At 44.8% G+C, this 21,486-nt stretch overlaps 1 protein-coding gene across 1 annotated transcript in view; it reads left to right on the top strand.

The window, feature by feature from the left end:
- The window catches only part of stab2 (stabilin 2), a 63,189-nt gene that overhangs the window by 11,206 nt on the left and 30,497 nt on the right, over window positions 1-21,486 (top strand). The window contains exons 10-36 of the mRNA XM_088922633.1: window positions 539-672; window positions 1,038-1,120; window positions 1,893-2,042; window positions 3,917-4,060; window positions 4,524-4,586; window positions 5,276-5,392; window positions 5,921-5,974; window positions 6,274-6,354; window positions 6,474-6,626; window positions 7,076-7,135; window positions 7,402-7,497; window positions 8,115-8,201; window positions 9,372-9,483; window positions 10,048-10,228; window positions 10,648-10,741; window positions 11,310-11,468; window positions 12,557-12,652; window positions 13,264-13,359; window positions 15,004-15,051; window positions 15,298-15,434; window positions 15,877-15,988; window positions 16,235-16,312; window positions 17,464-17,562; window positions 18,303-18,410; window positions 19,963-20,094; window positions 20,238-20,366; window positions 21,256-21,315. Coding sequence (XP_088778759.1) covers window positions 539-672; window positions 1,038-1,120; window positions 1,893-2,042; window positions 3,917-4,060; window positions 4,524-4,586; window positions 5,276-5,392; window positions 5,921-5,974; window positions 6,274-6,354; window positions 6,474-6,626; window positions 7,076-7,135; window positions 7,402-7,497; window positions 8,115-8,201; window positions 9,372-9,483; window positions 10,048-10,228; window positions 10,648-10,741; window positions 11,310-11,468; window positions 12,557-12,652; window positions 13,264-13,359; window positions 15,004-15,051; window positions 15,298-15,434; window positions 15,877-15,988; window positions 16,235-16,312; window positions 17,464-17,562; window positions 18,303-18,410; window positions 19,963-20,094; window positions 20,238-20,366; window positions 21,256-21,315 — 2,863 coding nt within the window. The remainder of the gene's footprint in view (window positions 1-538; window positions 673-1,037; window positions 1,121-1,892; window positions 2,043-3,916; window positions 4,061-4,523; window positions 4,587-5,275; window positions 5,393-5,920; window positions 5,975-6,273; window positions 6,355-6,473; window positions 6,627-7,075; window positions 7,136-7,401; window positions 7,498-8,114; window positions 8,202-9,371; window positions 9,484-10,047; window positions 10,229-10,647; window positions 10,742-11,309; window positions 11,469-12,556; window positions 12,653-13,263; window positions 13,360-15,003; window positions 15,052-15,297; window positions 15,435-15,876; window positions 15,989-16,234; window positions 16,313-17,463; window positions 17,563-18,302; window positions 18,411-19,962; window positions 20,095-20,237; window positions 20,367-21,255; window positions 21,316-21,486) is intronic.

Genomic DNA, 21,486 nt, shown 5'->3' on the forward strand with positions numbered 1-21,486 from the left:
GAGAGACATTCCCATGTGATGTTCCAGTTTTAAAGATTAGGATGAAAATAATGCCCATAAATTATTTTAATTCCCGCTCAACTTTGTGTTCCACCTCTTAAGAGGCTGTGTAGCTTTTTGTTTATCAGGACAGCAACAGAGAAGATTTAAGTCTTTTTCCTTCGTTTTGGTTGATGGGATATTGCTTGACCTGTGCACCTACTGTACATCTCTCTACTTTTTGGGTATGAAAGTGTAGTAGGATAAGCAGCTCTATGTGGTCTTTCCCATAGTTTTTTTTTGTGGTGGGTGTGTGACTCGACTGTCTGAGGGACTGGGGCTGTGTGATGTACTGTACAGGCGGCTACAGGTTCATCAACCATCAGAGGGAGAATTTCTTCATGAGACACACTGAGCAAAGCAGCATTTTCACTCGGTCTCCTGCAGAACCTGTAAGCTCTTTATTCCCACTCTGAGAGGTGATCAGTCTATAAATCACATCTCCTTTCTAAATCCAAAGGTTTTTCCCGTCACAGAGTTCCCTCTGTGTCCTCTCCAGGTGCACGTGTAATGAGGGGTATGTCGGAGATGGAAAGACCTGCTATGGAAACATTCTGCAGAGGTTACGGGAGCTGAATGCAGAGCCTGGCGGAAAGTGGACAGGACAGCTGTCCAGTGCCATCACACTCTTTGGTACGCAGGCTCAGTACGGGCCATCTGTTCGCACTGTGAGCTCTGAATGGCTTTGCAGTTGTATTATGGCTCTCTGTTTTTTGAATCCTAAGTTTCTAAATGTCTTCAGTTTGTCATTCTCTAACTCACTCCTGCTATCAGTCAAGGGCGTTGTTATCCCAGGCTGTGCACCTCATTTTCTCTCACTTCCTTATTTGCACATATTCAAGTCTAGCAGATTGCAAGAACTGCATACCCTACAACTGAAAATCATCACATAAGAAAGCGAAGCTGCTATTTTTTTTTCTTATCAGCACTTCGTGTATTTTGAGGTTTTAAGGAGTAGAAAATGAGGCACTAGGTACACTTTATCCTCTCGCCCTCAGACTCATCCTTGTCGTGGCCGCTGACTTCCCTGGGGCCCTTCACCATCTTCATCCCTACAAACAAAGGCTTCAGAGGAACGTCTGTAAGTGCTGCCCCAAGAGTACGCCCTCCTGCTGTGGGGCAAGTATCCCAGCTCCAGGTCGCCCTCCCGCTACCGGGCGGGTATCCCAGCTCCAGGTCCTGTTCCCTTCTCTGGGACGCGACAAGACTTGGGAGCAATTCTTCTTATTAACATGGCGCAAGCCTTGAGCACAACAACGTGGTGCATCGCTGGCATGATCTTCATGTTCAATTGTTACTATTATTCATGAACACTTTTATTCTAAGTGGTTTATAGTTAATATAACAGGCTGCAAGAATGATTGTAAATCCTAGAAAGATGCAGAAGGTATGTGAGCAAACAACAACAAACTTTAACTGCCTAACCTTGTGGTTTGTCTACCAGAGTGTGAACTGGAGAGCTTAGTCTGGTCTTCCCAAAGTGCAGAGCTGGTTCCCACCTGTCAGACTGAAAATATTGTTCTTATTGTATTATCAGAATGACTTCCAGCATTTTTACAAATCTTCCTACTGAAATAGCATGAACAGGATGTCAGCGGTTAATATATTGTATTTTTTGGCATCAAAAGTTGGAATAGGACCAGTATTTATTACAGTCCAGGAGCAAGGCTGCTCATAAAGCTCAAATTAGAACCACTCTTTCCTTGATGATTTGCTGCATACAGTTATTGTTTCATCACTGTAAATATTTTTATAGAAGTTGCTTGAACATCTACAACTTACCACGGCTTTCGAGACCGGAAGAACTCTTATTATCTCGGGTGAAGGGAAAAGTGCTGTATTTGTTTCTGCAGCTTAAGACGCTTGTGTCTGATCAGCTGAATGCACGATACCTCTCCAAGCTGCACATGGTTGCGACTGAGCTGAGCTACGAAACGCTGAAGCGAGGCGACATCTACTACACCCTGACCGGCAAGTCGGGAGAATCGGTGATGAACGAAGAGGTAATCGTGGGCACAGCTCGAGCATCAAGGAAAAGCATGTTATATGTTACCACTTCATCAGGCAGGGATGAGTCTCACCACTGCAGTTCTTTAGGTTTAGAAAATGAATCATAATTGCCTTTCTTTGAATGCCATTCAGTGCAGCACTAACGCCTTGTCACAAAAGAAGTGTTGCTGCTCTAAGCAGCACTTTGAAAGAGCGAAAAGGCGACTGGCCCAGGTGACTGCTTGCTTCTTGCTCCTGCATCAGCCACACGGCATTTTAATTGTAAGCTTACGCAGCTGCGCCTCTTGGACTATCTATTGATATCTCTATCTATCTACTGTGTTTACACTGCTTTTACAGGCAAAAATATAATTTGTGCAGGAATCTTATGTTTAAATTTAGAATCCCAGTCAGTGGTCTCTCACTAAACCCAGTGTTTGGGCACTAATGCAGATTTATTCAGCATTATGGGCCAGTGAGAAAGTATCCACACACTTAGCCTTCTGCCTTGTAAAGAGCCCTGGAGAAAAGCTACAGCCTGATTGATGTGTAACCCTTATCAGACCCTTTCACAGATTTAAGCTAGACCATATGTGTCAGCAATGTCATGGACGCTAATCACAAGCACTGGGCGCATACTGCTGTATCTCAGTGCATGGTCCATTGTGATTTGGTTCTCACTGAAACTCTTGTGCCTTTCCCTAGAGGCTGATAACATTCTGTCTGGCTTCATGGTAATCATGCCCTCTTCCACTCTCTGCAGCAAGGAAGGAAGTGAGGAAGCTCTCCATGCTCGGCTGTGGGCCATGCTCCTTCCTGTCCTCTTCCTTCAAATGAGTGGCCTGTTTGTATTGGAAACCAATATGTATTTATTAAACATGTCAGGAAATGAGAGCATAAGCCATTGAAAAGTTCCATGTGAAGGCGTTTCATGATGGAAACATTTGCTTACATTACACGTGTGAAGACGCAAGCACAGCCTGATAAGTTGATTTTAAAAGCTTGTTAAGTTTTTAAAGTTATTTAGAATGGCAGTGCTGAAAGGGGACTATCGCTAAGCACATTAAGGTCATTAGTGGCCGGTAGCACAGAGGAAGTTTGCTGGGATTGTATTGAATAGAATCAGCTGTCAAGAGTAAGAGCGTAAGAGAGTAAGAGCGGTTTCCTATGAACAAAAAGTGTGTAGTAGAGTACTCGTCCTTTGCAAGTATTGCCCAGGTGTTATAGCTCCAGATTCCCACAGCTCTTCGTGTAAAAGAAGGTCTCCTGTTCTTGGTTTTAAATGCACTCCCACATAGTTTTAACTTGTGTCCTCTCTGATGTGCTCCACTGATAATTCTACCGACATCCACTGCGTCGCCTTGCCCTTAAGCTCTGGAATCCATCTACAGTCATCGTCTTTCCCTGGAGTGCTTCTAGGGCAGCAATATCTTTTCTATAATGTGGTCCCCCAGAAATTGTACGGAATGGTCTTACAAGGACAATTTGTTTTAAAATACTGTGCTTTTAAGTATTGTAACGCTTACGGCCGTCAGTGGTGTGTAAGAGCCGGCTTACCAGAGTGGTGACGTCACCGCCCGTTTCCTGTAATAGCAGGACTACAGCCACTGGGCTGTAGGGCGATCTCTCTTTAGCTCAACAAGCTGGGTCCCTGTTGAGTGACGCGGTAGTCCTGGGTTCGAGCCCCCGACGGTGCGGGGCCGACCTGATGCGGCAAGGGCGCCCGGCTGAACCCCATTGCATTACAGTATATAGGCTGTCTAGATGCAAATGAGATGTTAACAACAACACCAAAGGTTCTCATCAGCCGCCTCTACAAGTTCAGTGTTTCCCAGGTTGTGTCTCTGGTTTCTTATTGCTGCCTGCATGCAACTGTTCTGTATTCAAGGACCAGCAAGTGAAAATCCGGATTCATGGGAGTAAGAAGAAAGCCAGCATTTTGCAGGGCGATGTTGTGGCTTCCAATGGCGTGATCCACATCATCAATAAGCTAATGGACAGCGTAGAGCCCACTGTGGAGAGTGACAGAGAGGTCAGCCCCGTGTTCATCTTCAGAGAAGTGGTGGCAAAATACTGTTTGTTTTCAACTATGTCTGCACGTTCGCATTTGAAAAACATGCACCGATACATTGAAAATTGAAAAAAGCCGTGCCAATTAATCTCTTGTGTGAGAGTCACATAGATGCTCAAACCAAAGTGAGCAATCAGGAGTTGACTGGTCCTTTGATTGCTGCCTCAAATGCATCATGTCTAATGCATGTTGATGTTGTCATGTACTGTATGCGTAACACATTTTTATTTCCACATCAGTATTGTTTTAAAATGAACTTTGATGTGATTCAGCCCTGCTCCATCCAGACATTAGGTATTCTACATTAGGTACTCTTTTAATATCAATATGAAAATAATTAAATCTACTTGCAAGGAAAGACTTACTGGACTGTACATGCAAACGATCTCTGAATATTAATTAATCTTTTATTTAACCTTTCTAGGAGAACCTACTGACGATAGTTGCCAATAATGGAAAATTCAACAAATTCAGGTCATTATTACAGGTAACTGCATTGAATCCACAATAAGAATTGTGTTTTGCAGCAGTGATTAGATGAAGGACTGAGACAAGCAGCTGTTTTTTGATCAGACAAATACTAGGGTGCACGTTCTCTTGGGGATGCTATGAGCTACTAGTGTGGACCCCAAACAGGACCTACCAGTAGAGACAAGTGCTTTTCAGATATTAATTCACAAAGCAAACATCAAAAGGCATGTTACATTTTTTTTTAATGTGGAATATCTGACACTAACATCAATGTTTAATACTGGATTAAACTCATGTCTTATACTATTTTGTATTTTACATATCTTCAACAAGCTTACAAGCTTAAAAGAAGTTTAATTTTTGTTACTATGAACAACCAGATTTTCCCCATGAAAAAAGATTCCACATATCATCCAGGCAAAAAGAAAAGAGCAAGAGGAGTAAGGCGATAATACTTCAGACAGGTACTGAGGTGCCAAGCCATGCAGAGCCTTATAGGTGAGCATGAGGATTTTAAAGTCCACATGGAAAAGAACAGAGCAAGAGGGTGCCTGTGTGTGAAAGGTCAGGTCCACAGTGAGACCTGCAGTAGCTAGAACCAATGTCTTCAGCTGCCCTCTTAGCCCAGGCTCGGAGTGGGCAGTGACACGAACTGCCCTCAGTCCTCTTCTTGTGACTAATGCACTCTGTGGCTCTTTGGTGCAGAAATCAGCCATTGCTCATCTCTTGGAGGGACCTGGACCAATCACCGTTTTTGCACCAACTAACTCGGCTTTGGAGAGCATGAAAGAAGGAACCCTTGAGTACCTGCTTTCTCCTGAGGTACAGTACTGATGTCCAGTCCCTGTGGCCCAGGGAATTCACTTCAGAGAAAGTTCCCTCTCTACTGACTATTGCATTTACAGAATGTCAATTAGAAGCTGTGTTGTCAGGTGTACAAGGTCATAACTTACAAGATAAACCTATGCTTAAGAATATATCCCATTGCTTACAAGTAGGATTCCTCATTCAACTCTAAATATTTTGTCATTTGTTCGCTTTTCCAGAGCTCAGTTTCTACTGTTGCAACCGTGATGATCCGCAGGAACATTTTTTAACAGCTCATGTGACACAGGTGTAACATTCAGGCTCATGTTGTATCAGAAACGGCACCTGTATTCCTGTTAGTCAGTCACTGACCTCTGCTGTAGCTTGTTATGATCTAATTAAATTAACTCAATAGAAAGGTATGCTTTCAAAGTTGTTTGTCAAAGTTGTTGTTACTCTCCAGTAAGCACTATGTTTATTTTTGGGGTGTCCAGAAGAATTATGTTATATTTATCAATATGATCTGTTTTTGTTCCATCCTAGGGTAACAATAAGCTTTTGGAACTAATAAGAAATCACATCATCCCATCAGTTGAGGTATTTTTTAAGCTTATCGTCTTTGTCTCCCTTCCTACCGTACTGTATCTCTTCATTTATTCACTGTGTCCACATTTCATAACACTTACTGTCTTTTTTGTGCTTCTGGAGAGGCTGCTGTTGTAAATCTATAATAAGTCTGTCTCTACTAAAGGCTATTCTGAAGCATTGCTATCTGTCTAGTACAGTCTAATGTCTGGAGATTAAACTGGCCGGAATATACTCATATAGAAATAGCCTTGCTGAAAAAAAAACGCCTTCTCATTTTTTTAAGTAATTGTTTTTTTTTCCACCTGTAGCTGGAAGTTGTCAGTATTGTGTCCTCTCTTCGTTCAGTCACCATGGCCAGCCAGGTTTTGACATTCAACATCAGCAGCAATGTAAGTGTTTTCATGCACGTATTGTACTGTATCAATAAAGGGCCTCATCCCAGCATTTCGTGTGTGGATTCTTCGCACTCGTCGTCATTTCCAAATAACTCCCGCTGGATTCTCAAAAGGGACAAATGCTTGTGAATGGGGAGGTGATCCTGGAGGCAGACGTTGAGGCGAAGAATGGCCGTCTCTACTCGGTGGACGGAGTTCTGATTCCTCCCTCTATCGAGCCTGTGTTGCCCCACAGGTGTGACATCTCCGAGTCCAAGATTGTCGCTGTGAGTAGTGGCTCTGCCTCACGCATTCTGTATGATGTACAGATCGGAAAACTGTAGCAGAATTAAGGTGTATTCCAGACAGCAATCTTCATCTTAACCTACAAATAAAAGGTTCTGATAACGTACAGTATATTGCAACATTTTTAATCTATATGGATTAAAATAGATTAATGCATTACAACTATGGCTTTCGTGTTGTCATCTTTTTGCATTGGTGTCTCTAGGATACAGGATACAGATTGAAAAGTTCAATCATGATATTTCATAATGGTATCTAGACATAAGGTATGTTCTGTACATGTGATACCATATTACAAAAGGTATGTAATACGTGAAATCATTCGGGTTCATGTTTTATAGGCTTGATCTTATATTGGTGTGCATGACAGGTTTTGATAGTTATGGTCTGTGTTAATATATGTGAGTTTAACTCGGCTGTTGATCTTCAGGGACCATGTGTCAGCTGTTTGAAGGTCACACGGACTTCCTGTGCCTCAGGGGAGGCTACAGTGAGTACAAAAAATATCTGAACTTGTTATAATGGCCTATAGTTCTTTAAGAAGGTCTGTCTTTCTTGATTAATTTAGAAATAAATCCCAGTGCTTTTATCAGCAGATAGTTTGGAGCCTCAATCATCGTCAGTATCATGAGGCCCATGAATGATACTGTTGCTTGCTGTGTCCTTGATTGGCTGCACATTTTTGTGATTGTAGTTATTTTTAAATGTTTTAATTGTATCCGTGTGCATTGTCTGAGTGGCTTTATTGTTTTGCAGGGCACATTCATGCGAGGCTGTATTTACATGTCCTCTGTAATAGGAGTCAAAATCCCAACCATAGGTTGCGCCCAGAACTGCAATCAAACCGTAACAGTGAGTACACAGAGGCGGACACCCAGGTCCTTCCCACATACTCCATCGTGCCACACCTCAGCAAGCCGCTGCTTCTAACTGATGCCGTTGCCTGTGTCCCAGCTGTGTCCAGAACTGGGGTTTGCGCTCCGAGCACACTGAAAGCATCGGATCTGGACTTGATTCCAGCTCAGGGAAAGCCTAAAACCCGGAATTATGTCATCTGCTGAAAGAGTTATTGTGAACGAGGCTGTGACTTATATCTTGAAGAAGCACCACATTATAAAAGGGGGAAATAATTAATTTTTTTAAATAACAAAACGTGGAACTCTGTTACGTTTGTCTTGATCAAATGTTTAGGACCTGCAGTTTTAGTTAAAAAATGTGCTGGGGAAATTTTCATTGTGGGCCATCAATTCAATCAGGTAAGAAGTGTTCTGTGAATTTAGTAACGGTGTTAAGTTGAAGTCAATATAGGACTTCCTGAGATTGGAATGTCTATGACTCTAAGACTCCTAGTCGTCTTTCCACGTGAAGAAATAGAGACATTTCTCAGAGGAATTACAGCACAGAGGCCGGTGTACAAGTGTGGAAATCTGTTTCAGTGGCTTATTTTTTCTGTTTTGGAAATATTCCAGAGGCCGCTTTGCTGCAGTGGTTTCTACGGACCTGAGTGCAGCCCATGTCCCGGGGGCTTCTCACAGCCCTGCTCTGCGCGCGGCCAGGTGAGGCACAGCTCTGGACTGCATGCAGGCTCTCAGGACCACGCAGTCAGGGCCGGGAGCTCGTCTGACAGCGGGGGGGGAGGGCGCGGTCAGGGGGAGAGGGCACGGTCAGGGCGGTAGCTCGTCTGACAGCGGGGGGGGAGGGCACGGTCAGGGGGAGAGGGCACGGTCAGGCCGGGAGCTCGTCTGACAGCAGGGGGGGAGGGCACGGTCAGGGCGGTAGCTCGTCTGACAGCGGGGGGGGGAGGGCACGGTCAGGGCCGGGAGCTCGTCTGACAGCGGGGGGGGGAGGGCACGGTCAGGGGGAGAGGGCACGGTCAGGCCGGGAGCTCATCTGACAGCAGCGGGGGAGGGCACGGTCAGGGCTGGTAGCTCGTCTGACAGCGGGGGGGGGAGGGCACGGTCAGGGCCGGGAGCTCGTCTGACAGCGGGGGGTAGGGCATGGTCAGTGGGAGGAGGGCACGGTCAGGGCCGGGAGCTCGTCTGACAGCAGGGGGGGGAGGGCATGGTCAGGGGGAGGAGGGCACGGTCAGGGCCAGGAGCTCGTCTGACAGCGGGGGGGGAGGGCACGGTCAGGGCCGGGAGCTCGTCTGACAGCGGGGGGGTAGGGCATGGTCAGGGGGAGGAGGGCACGGTCAGGGCCGGGAGCTCATCTGACAGCGGGGGGGGGGGAGGGCGCGGTCAGGGCCGGGAGCTCGTCTGACAGCGGGGGGGTAGGGCATGGTCAGGGAAAGGAGGGCGCGGTCAGGGTTGGGAGCTCGTCTGACAGCTGGGGGGGGAGGGCACGGTCAGGGCCGGGAGCTCGTCTGACAGCGGGGGGGTAGGGCATGGTCAGGGAGAGGAGGGCGCGGTCAGGGTTGGGAGCTCGTCTGACAGCGGGAGAGGAGGGCGCATCAGGACAGGAGGGAGCGGTCAGGGCCAAGGTGGAAGGTCAAACTAGTGGTGAGGATGAGCTTGACAAGTCCTCAAAAAACCCAAGCCACACGCTTATGGGGAGTCTAGAAAGCAGGGAAAATGCACAGATCGTTTCAGCGACAGCAGCGTCCTGGGGGGGGCTCTGGCGGAGACACGGGGTGCTCTTGTTACCACGGCCTCTGCAAGCGGCTCGGCCTCAGCCCAGGGGCTCACAGTGGAGGCTCCCCGCTCACAGCCGCTGCGCTTCTCCTGCAGTGCGCCGATGGCATCAATGGAAACGGGACCTGCGTGTGCCAGGAGAACTTCAAGGGCTCTCGCTGCCAGTACTGCACCGACCCCAGCAGATACGGCCCCAACTGCGACAAATGTAACTGTTTCTTCTGTTGCTCTTAACTCTGTGAATGAGGTATTGGTGAAGTTACACTAACAGCAAGCCCAATAGATTCCCAGATCTTGGAAACCGTCTAATCCTAATATATTTTACTCATAATCCTAATATATTACTTGAACAAAGTAATGTGACTTTCCATAGCAAAACTTGAGATGTATTTATTCTATGCGTTATGATTATGATTATTCAGTTCATTATTTTATTAGTAGTTTTTTTTTCCCATACAGTAACTATGTCAACAAACACCCCACTTGTCACGTAGGATGAAGGTAGTCTAGTAAAAAGGCCGGAGAAAACCCTTTTCTCTGGCTTAGCTTCGTCATGTCTCATTACCCTGGTGCACTGGAGCAATGGCTCACTGGAGGTCTGAGCACCGAAAAGCTTAGTTACATACAGGATACACTGTAAGAATAATAGTAATCTGTCTTTTTTATTCAATAAACGTTCTGTGAAAGGAAAAGGTGACTAATCACTGGACAGTCTACAGCGCTGCAACGCGACTAACCGGCCTGCCCTTCTGTCCCGGTGCCCTCTCTGCAGCTTGCCCCTGTGTCCACGGCCAGTGCGACAATCGTCCGGACAGCGACGGCTCGTGCAAACAGGACACCTGCCAACCTGGGTACACAGGCAGGTTCTGCGAGAGACAGGCTCAGCCCTGTGGCCCGCGTGTGGACTACTGCCACGCACACGCGGCCTGCGACTTCAACGGAGGCGCTGTCAGGTACCACCAGTGTGCCCTGTGTGGCTCTTTACAGCGAGATAGAAACACTGCAGGTGGAAATATTGTGCACAACAAAAGCATAGACCGGTATTCTAGCTAGAGAGCAAGCTGGGGGCCACCTTAAAGGGAATTCGCACGATTTCTCCTTTCCAGGATTTTTACTAAAATATGTCAGATGTGCCACTAAGTCGGAGTGGAGAGGCGTGTGTTAGAGACCTGTGGAAAACAAGCTAATGGTTAGACGAGGCTTCCTACAGAACCGTTACAGTGTTAGAAATGAGCGTGGAGCCTCCGGGTTGCGGACCATGCTATGGGGGACGGTGTGAACAGGTCTCCTGCAGCGCCCCACTTGGTCCGGACACCACCCCCCCAGGTCAGCACGAGCATGGTCGCCACCGCCCACTGCTTGTGTTCCTCAGGTGTGTGTGCAAGCCAGGCTACCGGGGAGACGGCATCACCTGCGTGGAGGTGGACCCCTGTACCCAGCCGGAGAGAGGGGGCTGCAGCGTCAATGTAGGTGAAGCTGGGGCTGCCGTCACACAGCTCACACAAGGAAGACCACTAGCTGACAAGCAAAACAGCTTTTTTTTCCCGAATGAGGAACGAACTTAGATTCAAAAAACATAAAAGTGGACAGGTTTATTGCAAATGTGACATTCTGATGACATTATGAAATATAGTTTTAATAATAATAAGTCAAACAGCTTTTGTAGCCTGTTAAAAAATGTATTCTTCTTTTTTAACGATTTATTGCCTTTCAAAATGGGAGTGCTTATCTATTATATAACAGTGAAAACCTGGAATAATTCACTAACTTCTTTACCCCAGAAAGTTACTAGCATTCTTATTGACAGCCCTTTATGCCTAAAATTAAATGCATATTACATTGCATGTGTGTTATCTCAGGTATTTGCGAAATCTTACTGCAATTCCTCCGGTGGCTTACTGAGCCAGCTCGTGAATTAGCAAACGAAACGGGCTGTTTTTAATATTTTCCAAAAGCGGCATTGTATGTGTGTCATGGGATTATTAACCAGCGCCCCTGTTCTGCGCTCTAACCCCCACTCGCTCTCTTGCTCAGGCCAAGTGTGTGAAGACGGGGCCTGGGGCCCACGTGTGCGAGTGTCTGGCAGGCTGGAGGGCTGATGGCGATGGGTGCCAGGAAATCAATCACTGCTTGGAGCCACGCAGGGGGGGCTGCCACCAGAACGCCAACTGCATTCACATCGGGCCAGGGCAGGTAAGAGGTCTTTAGCTGTGAGAGCTGTTTCGATGTTAAATACCATGTTGTACGCTTCATAGGAATGTACCACATACTGCTCTGCACTACTGAAGGATTAAGTGGTACTGTAGGCTCCACAGAGGAGACCACTTACACCTAAATCACTGGGAATAATATGTATAATATGTGCCGTTCATGAAGTCTGGAAAGTAGTCGATCAGGTGTTTCATTAGTGTGTTATGCTATAGGAAAGGATTATAGTCAGAGGCCTCACAGGAGGCATGGATTCTGCTGAGCATGCCTTTGTGGCTTTACTGAAGGTGACGGCAGACCAGGCTAATATTTTAGACCACAGCCAGCGGAAAGAAATACACCAGTGAGAGACGCAATTCAGCTGCACGGAGCTGATGACGCCCACGTCGTGCAGAACAGCTCCTCCTGCTGGCTGACTGCTTCCGTATCTCCACGCCGTTCTGGGAACACTGACACCAAGACAGGCTGCAGGTGCAACTGCCGCTGCCAGCTGTCGGCTGGGGCAGTATACAGTGTGTTAAAAGCCCACTAACGGGCTGTCAGGCAGATACAGCTGTGAACAGTCTGGATGTTTGGAGGTCAGCCATCATGCGCAGTGTCAAAACTGAGCGTATGCACTGATACACTTCTGGCAGAGTGATGGAAAAGATGCGGACGTGCTGCGACAGTGTGTCCAGAAGAAAAGTTCTGAGTGCTCGTGTTTTACATTTATATTCACTAATATACCTATATTTAGATACAATATGCTGTATTTCAGCATATTTATGTTTACTATAACTAGTTATGTCCCATAGACTGCATGCATTTACTTGCTTTATTGAACCTGATCAGTGGAAAAATGTGGAGGCCGAGTGAGAGTGAGGGAAATTAGCCCTATTCTGAAACTGGGCTATTAAACGCTGGGTGATGCCTAAATCACCTGATTCAAGCATTTCACTAATCGCTGCTCCTCTTTAGAGTCAGGAGAAAACCCACTTGTGATGCCTCGTCTTTCTGGAAGGGAAGGTATGAGGCAGCCCTGGCAATTGCCGTTGGTGTTTGGAGAGTGTTTCAGTTGTCTTTTTGAACAACAGAGTGACTGCGAGTGCAAGAAAGGCTTTCGTGGGAACGGGAAGGAATGTGTCGCGGTCAATCCGTGTGTGGAGCAGAGTGGGCAGTGTCATTACATGGTGAGTCTAGTAACCACCGTATGGCTGGACGGTATAACCAGAATGCAGTGGTCACATCTCACATAGGAAAAACAGAGAATTTAAGTGTGCAGGCATTTTGCTGCCATTAAAGTTTCTAGAAATTAAAATCCCAACAGTCAGGGTGCATTGATGTGTACTGTACAGTATATTAGGTCTCACTGTGTCAAAAGAGAGTCTTGCATGCCGCAAGTGCGGTAGTATGTGAGTAGTAGTGCCATCTCACAGCGTTCTCATCTCCCACCCAGGGGGCTGCTCTCTGGGCACTGCGAGCTGATTCCCTGCTGGTGTTCCTGAGAGACAGCAGGTCAAATCCTGCATAGGGAGTCCGCAGTGTTACACACGCAGTAATTAAAACACTGGTTTTGTTTTGTACATTCAGTTAAGACAAAATCACAAGTCTGTGCTACTGTATATCTATTGATGGACTTTTCTTAAAGCCGGTGTACTGTGGTTGATTTACAAACGTGACCCGAGGTATACATCGACTGATCAGTCCAGCTACAGCACATGTGGCTCTTCAGACTCTGCGTACTAAAGCTGGTGATGCCACAGGAATGATGTTCTCGTTTGCGCTTGTGGTGTTTGAACAGGCGACCTGTCAGTACCTCTCGCCTGGCTCCTGGAAGTGCGTCTGCCAGGAGGGATATGCAGGAGACGGGACTGTTTGTTATGGAAATGTGGCAACGGTGAGCAGAGCTTTGTGGCTTTCAGATTTTCAACTATTTATGCATGTGTCACCCACCCTCTCAAACAGCCCTCAAACAGTGAGATTACTGAATGAGTCTCCACTATGTCAACCTGGTATTATAGAGATGGGTAGGATCTTTGGCAGGAAACAGAGTGCTTCCAATTAAAGCCCTTTAATTGAAATAGGATTCAGGGACAAAGTTTTCCTTTTCAGTCTTTAGTACATTGTACAATGTTCATCTATTTAGAAGTGTGATTGGATTAACACAATGAAAACAGCTGCTGGTTGCAAACAATGTAAACAATGATGGGCCTTCTGAAACAGCTCCTTAAGGTAAGCAGGTAAGATACAAAGCAGAAGTCATGATCCTATCAATGATGGCAAGACATATGGGGTCTGAGTCGGCAAAGCAGCCCCAAACAGTGATATCCCCCTCACCATGCTTGTTAGGCAGAATGAGGCTCTTCTGTTGGAAGCTAATGTTTTGCTGTTGACACACAAAACGGGGCCCAGAAGTTCAGCTCTTGACTTCTCTGTCCAGATAATTTTCATCCAGTGGTACTATGAATCAAGGGGTTCTTTGGTGAACTGCGATGTTCTTTTTAGAAACTTTTTAGGTTTCTTCTTGGCTATCCTTCCATTGAAACCACTCCTATTCTGTCTTTTCCTGACGTGTAAGGCCTGCAGATCTTTAGATGTTATTCTGGGGTTCTTTGTGAGTTGCAGCTCAGTCCTTTGTTTACTTGATACCCAATTATTTAACCACCTGATTTATCATGTTAATTGTGCAAAGTAGACCAGGAGCTCACTCATTATTTCATATACTACTCTGATTCTTCATTTTCTCTACTTCTACTTCTTTGTGTCTGAAAAACATCGAATTGGGAAATATAAACCTGTTTGTTTTTTGTAAGGAAAGACCAGTTTAAACAAGATTAATGAATGGCCTTGAGTTAACCAAGGGTAGGAAATTGTCATTTCCAAAATTATGTTCAGTATTTTTGCTTTTTTTACCAACAAAATGCTTTATAAATGCATTGAATTATTATAAGTCTTATCACAACATTGTCCAAATGGAAGTCAACTGAGAGCACTTTTGCTGTGTGGGTTCAGAGCAAGAGCAGGTAAATTAATATTCCATTGTGATGCACAAACCTAGTCAATATACTCAGTTCAGATTAAAACTGCATTTTACTGTCATGCACAATATAGCTTATATAGTTCAGGTGGGGAGCTGCGTCAGCATGCGTAGGCTGCAAAGGAACAAGTAATACTGTAGGTTTATTCCATGCTGAAAAAAAGAAGAAAGAGAACACAACGTTTCGGCCGTGGAGCCTTCTTCAGGTGTGAACTATTTTTGCTTTTATGTATATAATTTATATGTATACATAATATGTATATATATATGCTGTATATGTATATATGTATATGTATATAATGTATATGTATATGTACATATAGCTTATATGTCTACGGAAACATTAAGAAAGGTTAATTAGAGCAAGAATACATGTTTCTGGAGACTGGGAGACAGGGAGCATGGTTAATATCTGTCGATTATTATGCACGATTTGTCATCTTTTCTAAAGCAGTTGATCACATCACTTAGGTTGTTATTTGTTTGGTTCCTTTTTCTTTTCAGGAGCTGTCCACAGTACCTGATGGGAGTGAATTTAACAAGTGGGTGAACGTAAGTACACTAGAAATATATTCTTGTATGTATGGCCTACAGCTGTTACAGTGACTGGTGAGACGCTATCGCCACTAGGTCAAAGATAAAGTTACAGCAATAGTTTTAACTATCAAAAATTGCAATGTATAGTTTCATTTTGCTTTCTCTTGCTTTTGTTTAAAATTTCGAACCTTCAGTGGTTCAGTCATTTGTGTGATTGCAACTGATCGCTGATCCAGTCACAGAGTCTTCGTGGTTTTGCAGGATGCAGGTCTTCACCAGATGCTCTCAGAAGGTCCCAATGTGACTTTGCTTGTGCCTTCCACACGTGCAGTGGAGAAGATGGCCAAAGAAGACAAGGACTTTTGGCTGACGCAGAAGAACTTACCAAGCATTGTGAAGTAAGACGCACAACTGTCACGACCCTCTTCCTTCCCCTAGAGGGCGCTCCACCTTCCTGTCCCGTTCCTAGCTCCTCTCTGCCTGTTCTTGTGCTTCTGTCTGGTGGTGATGTGCTCTTTATTTCTTTATTTATTTCTCCTAGCCTTTCGGCCTCTACTCTCTCCCCCCAGAGGCGGAGTGAGCTGTCTGCTCAGTCTTTGGACACCTCTCAGTCCCTGCTCACCCGTAGACCGTACCTGTGACTTCTCCCACCTCAGTTACACTCTTCTGTCACTCTTACACCACGTTGCACTAATGTCCTTAACTCTCACACCGGGAAGGTCACTCACGGTACTTAACGTAAATTTTATATTTTGTACATCACCACAGGTAATGCACCTACTATACAAACTATAATAAATTACACCTCAGAGCAAGCAGCTAACCTGACTCGTCTTGCAGGTTTCACATAATGCAAGGCATTAACCAGCTCATAGATCTGCGCAACACATCATCCGGCCTGCTGCCCACTGCCCTGGGCAAGACATCTCTTCGTGTGTCAAACATCAATGAGGTGAGGTGCCTCTGTCAGGCTTATGCTCATTACTGTCTGTCCTGCACCCAGAAATGATCAAATTGTTTGTAAGTAAAACTCACTGAACTAGTTAAAGGTTTGGACATGTGTGTCATTGTCAAGATGTTCAACATCTTGAAGATTCAGCCTCATTTAGGACATCCTTAGTCCAGACATCAAATGTAAGTCCACATGAAAAATGTTCAGCATAAAAGACTAAACTAATTGTTCATTTTTTTTTCTTAGACAGTTATAATTAATGGAGGCATGATCATTTCTCCTAATATTGCGGCAACTAATGGAATGATTCATCTGATTGATAAGGTAAAACATTTAAATCAATGTGTGTGCGTGTGTGTACTATGTGTACATCATATACTTTTATGAATCGTGACTGAACCTCATGTGATTCTGGGAAACACTGGTGGCTGTACGTCCTGGACATTACAGAACATTATATATATATAAAAATGTGTCAAGTAAATGGGGAAAAGTTCAAAAACCTGCACACAAGTCTGTGAGAGTAGCACATTAGTTTTTCCACCATCATCTGCTCTGTGGCCAAACTCACTCAAAGTTTCTCTGTCCGCAGTCTGATCTCTTCTGAGGCTGCAGCTGTAAGAACAGCCCTTCTGAGGTTTGGCATTGAGGGGACACCTGAGCTGCTCATGACTGGTTTTGGGGGTCAGGGTTAAGGGGACTCCTGAGCAGGTCATGACTGGTTTTGAGGGTCAGGGTTGAGAGAACACCTGAGCTGCTCATGGCTGGTTTTGGGGGTCAGGGTTAAGGGGACCCCTGAGCTGCTCATGACTGGTTTTGAGGGTCAGGGTTGAGAGAACACCTGAGCTGCTCATGGCTGGTTTTGGGGGTCAGGGTTAAGGGGACCCCTGAGCTGCTCATGACTAGTTTTGAGGGTCAGGGTTGAGAGAACACCTGAGCTGCTCATGACTGGTTCTGGGGGTCAGGGGTGAGGGGACCCCTGAGCTGCTCATGACTGGTTTTGGGGGTCAGGGTTGAGGGGACCCCTAAGCTGCTCATGACTGGATGCTCACTGAGTGAGAAGAAGGCGTGTGCCTACAGTCTCATGCCAGCTAATCAGCCAAATTAGCTGTCCAGCCTCAGTCACAAAAGCTCTGGGTGTCTGGGTGATGTACACACCTGTGTACATCTTAACAATCATTTCAAATACAGACAAACCTCCTCAGAGCATTCCTTATTCCTTATTGACAGGGCGCTTCATCTTTCCTGTGAATTGTGTTGTGGGTGGAGCCAAACTGGCACATGTGCACATTACAGTAGCTGGACTGTTCCTAATGTATACTGTACCATACAGACTTGAACTGCTCTGCAAACTCCCGACTCCCTAACCCCCGACTCCATGAAAACAGTGTGGTGTTGCAGTTTGTTTCCCGTCAGTGCTGGATTTGTGAAGTGTCTAACACGTGCTAACCTTCTTTTTTATGATTTGACTTCAGGTCTTAATCCCTGATCAGAAGATGAGCGAGGGTCTACCTGACCTGCTCACCCAGCTGAGCCAGATGCCCGAGCACTCTGTTTTCAGAAGCTACCTTATAGTACGGGAAAGTAATTTAATCTACAGTAGCTCTTCTGAATAAGCTCGTTTGCAAACATTTTAGAGGTGTCTGAACAGCTGCCGACAAATTCCACATGTTTAATTTAAATTGATTTCGAATTTGAGGCTTTGAGATGCCAAACAGAATTCTATGCAATAAAATGTAACTAGTCTGAATTTTTTCTGGCTTTATTTATACATAAACCCATATGAACTTGTCGCCACCTTTAAAGCACGGTCCACTAGACTCAAGAACAGTTTCTATCCTACCGCAATACACATCCTCAACAGCTAACTGCAGGGCCTCAGAACTCATTGTACATCTGTGCTCTGCACTTTTTGAACAGACTACCATGTTTTTTTCTCTACCACATATTTATTGTCCTCTACAATGTATTTATTGTTCTGGTCGTTATTATTTATTACGTTTGTTATGTACTGTCTACATTATGTGGTGTCGTCTGCTGTACTGTGATTGTCTTGAGAGATTAGGCGCAAATAAGAATAACAATGTACATGTTCATAAATTCCTCTACTCTGCTACTACGAGTGTAGTTCCTGACCTGGCACTGCAGTGACTCTAATTTATGTGGAAAAAAAGAATGGAGATTTGTGAAAGTGTTTTCTTCTTTAAAAATCCTGAAATCACCAAGCAATGCTTTTATTTGGCTGATCCTAATTGCGTCTGTGAGATTTATGATTTTTGCAGCATCACTCACTGATCAAAACCTTACTTTTCAGCAATACAACCTGACGGAGGAAATAGAAGCAGCTGCTGCATACACAGTGTTTGCTCCGAGCAACGGTGCCATCACTGCCTTCCTGAAGGAAAATGGCTCTGCTACACTGGTAAGAACCTCGCTGGTCTGCATTGCTGGACCTTACAGAACAGGTGTGATATTGACCAGTGGGATTCAAGAGTCCTGTGATTGATCTGGAAAATGTGGTCTGTTTTCAGCTTCACGATGCCTGCTAGTACAATCCGTGATCAAATACTTGCTAGAATGCCATGTCGTTCACAGGTAACGGGAGCATAAAGAGAGTATAGTTTTATTGTATGTGACAGCGGAGGAGCTCTTTGCTCATAGGCGTTACACTTTGGTAAGTGCATTAGTCAGTCAGAATCATGAATAACGACAGCGAAGAGCTGCAGCCCCTGCACACCTTCAATGCTGCATTTCAGCTGCTGTCTGAAAAGTTGCAGAATCATTGAAAATGACTCAACACCAAGAAAAAGGCGCTAAAAACATTTCTCAGATATTTCCAGCCTAAAACGCAATTAGATCTTCATACATGCCTCAATACAACATGAAGATAAACTGATCGAACATCTAACTCACAGACATAAGATATATGTGAATTATGTAACAGAATGAATCAGCAGGAAACAGCCTTTTGTGGATAAATCTGTCAACACTCTGATTTGGAAACTGCACAGCAACGACTCCCTTGGTTCTCTTTCTTTACTAGGTGTGGGTAGAGCCACCATGACCTTGAATAGTTTCCGTTTGTAGACTAACAGTGGTTTTGTAACCCTCTGCTGACTGGTGAGCATCACCTACTATTTCACTGTGGTCCTAAAATCTCTGTTGATCATGGCATGATGGATTTCCACTGATCTGTATGGTGAAGACCTACCTCACAGTCTCTGACCATTCTAAAGGAAAGGGCTTCCTAAATTTGGTCCTAATTTGCTTGTTAAAACATAATTTAAAACAATTGGTTTTGAGTAATTAAGGGTAGGGTGGAAAGAAATTGTAATTCCCATGATTATATTGGGTGTTTACAAAATGTTCTCAGCACCGCAGTTTACTAATTTATCATTCCTGGTGGATAATCCATCCAAACTACACTATACCTGGAGATTAGCTAAACAGCTAGCTCTCCTAGTTCATTCATATAAAATTATCCTATAACATTTTAAATCCAAAATTAAATTTGTTATGACCCTTTCAGAACCTGGACCTTGAATAAGTAAGTTCTAGTTTATAAGATTAACACCTTGCAAAATGTTTAACTTGAACTTAATAACTTTTAAAATTAAAGCCTTCTTAGCAGCCAAAGTATTTACCAAAGAATTCCGAAAAACAGCAGGTAAGTTGTTTCAGATTGGACCTGTGGAGTGGTGGCTCTGTGGCTCAGGATCTGCACCTATTGCTGGAAGGCTGCCGGTTCGTATCCCGCGGCCGGCAGAGGAATCCTACTCCGTTGGGCCCCTAAGCAAGGCCCTTAACACCAACTGCTCCAGGAGTGCCATATAAATGGCTGACCCTGTGCTCTGACCCCAAGCTTCTCTCCCTGACAGAGTGTCTCATGGAGAGCAAGCTGGAGTATGTGAAAAGACAAATTCCTAATGCAAGAAATTGTATATGGCCAATAAAATTGATCTCATCTTTTCCAGGAAGAAAACACGATCAGGTACCACGTCGTGTTGTCTGAGAAGCTTCTGGAGCAGGACCTGCGGAAGGGGAAGCATCAGGAGACGATGCTGGGATTCTCCTACCAAGTGGGCTTCTTCATGAGGAACAACCAAGTAAGCCACTGGGCTCTCCCCAACATGTCTCAAGATAAAATATCGATTGCTGCAGTGCTGAGAGCCTCAGAACATTGTGCACCTTAATTTGTGTTCCTCCTTCAGGAGAGGCTCATAAAAGTAACAGCTGGCTTTCTCAACAGCTGTTTGTCAACGACGCGCGGCTGAACGTCACTGATGTGGAGACTTACCAAGGGGTGATCCATGGAGTGGAAAAGGTCCTGAAGATCCAACAGAACCACTGTGGCAAAAAACTGAAGGATATCGTCCAGGTACTGTTCCTCTGGCCTCTGGGCTGCAGAAACACGGCAAGCAAGTGTCCAGAGACAGTGTCCAGCATGAAGCTGTATTTACACGCAGACAAATCACAATCAGTCCTCTGCGGTATGTAGAAAATGCACTATATTACTGTAAAGGAACAAGTAAAGGTTTACAGTATTCAATGCCGAAAAGAGAAGAAAAGTAACACAACGTTTCGGCTGTTGAGCCTTCTTCAGGTGCAACACGTTTCTTCTCTTTTCAACAGGGAATAAACTTTTACTTGTTCCTTTGCAGCCTATGCATGCTGACGCAGCTCCCCACCTGAACTACTGTATATGACTGTATATTTGTATGCGTACAGTATATGATGCATTCAAGACAAAAGAAATTGGTCATTTTGTTCCACGGAATAAATGCCGTTGAATAAAATGATGAGGAACCCATTTTTAAAATTCATGAACTAATACACCCAGTGGGGCACAAGCCAGATTTGATATAGAATAAAACGAGTTTTGCAAACATGGAATGTACCTTCACAAAATATTCCCTGACTGGTTTGCCACTTCTAACAACAAGGAAGGTTGCTGACCCTTATAAGAAACTAAAGAGGTTTATTAGAAAGTGAATGCAAACTTATCACGTGGGCTATGATAAACTGCCTGATTCATAATGTATCGTTTAAACTGCCTGATTCTTAATATATCGTTTAAACTGCCTGATTCTTAATATATCGTTTAATACAATGGTGTAGCAGCTCTGTTTGTGAAAAATGGTAGATGAATCATATGTTTCAGCATAGGGTGGCTAGGAATCTAACCTAACGAGCATTTGAGCCAAAGCCCATAATGTTTTTATGTTGCCATGTTCCTCAGTTGTTTGTGCTTTGTGTTTTTCTTGAAGGGAGAATGTGGTTCTTCTTGCGCAAAAGAAAATCTCTGTCCTAAAGGAACATCACCAATGGTGAGTCCTGCTATGCAGCAGGTGTGCTTTAAGACATTTCCATATGGGAATATTCTTCTGTGCCACCAGAATCCTTCACACCCGGAGTCGTACTGAATTGCGACACCAGACTTAAATCGAGTGTATAAATGTGTCTGGGGCACTTTCCATTTTCTTTTGCAAAACAAACAC

The sequence above is a fragment of the Atractosteus spatula genome, chromosome 8 (genome assembly GCF_055471065.1).
Source record: "Atractosteus spatula isolate fAtrSpa1 chromosome 8, fAtrSpa1.hap1, whole genome shotgun sequence".
NCBI lineage: Eukaryota > Metazoa > Chordata > Actinopteri > Semionotiformes > Lepisosteidae > Atractosteus > Atractosteus spatula.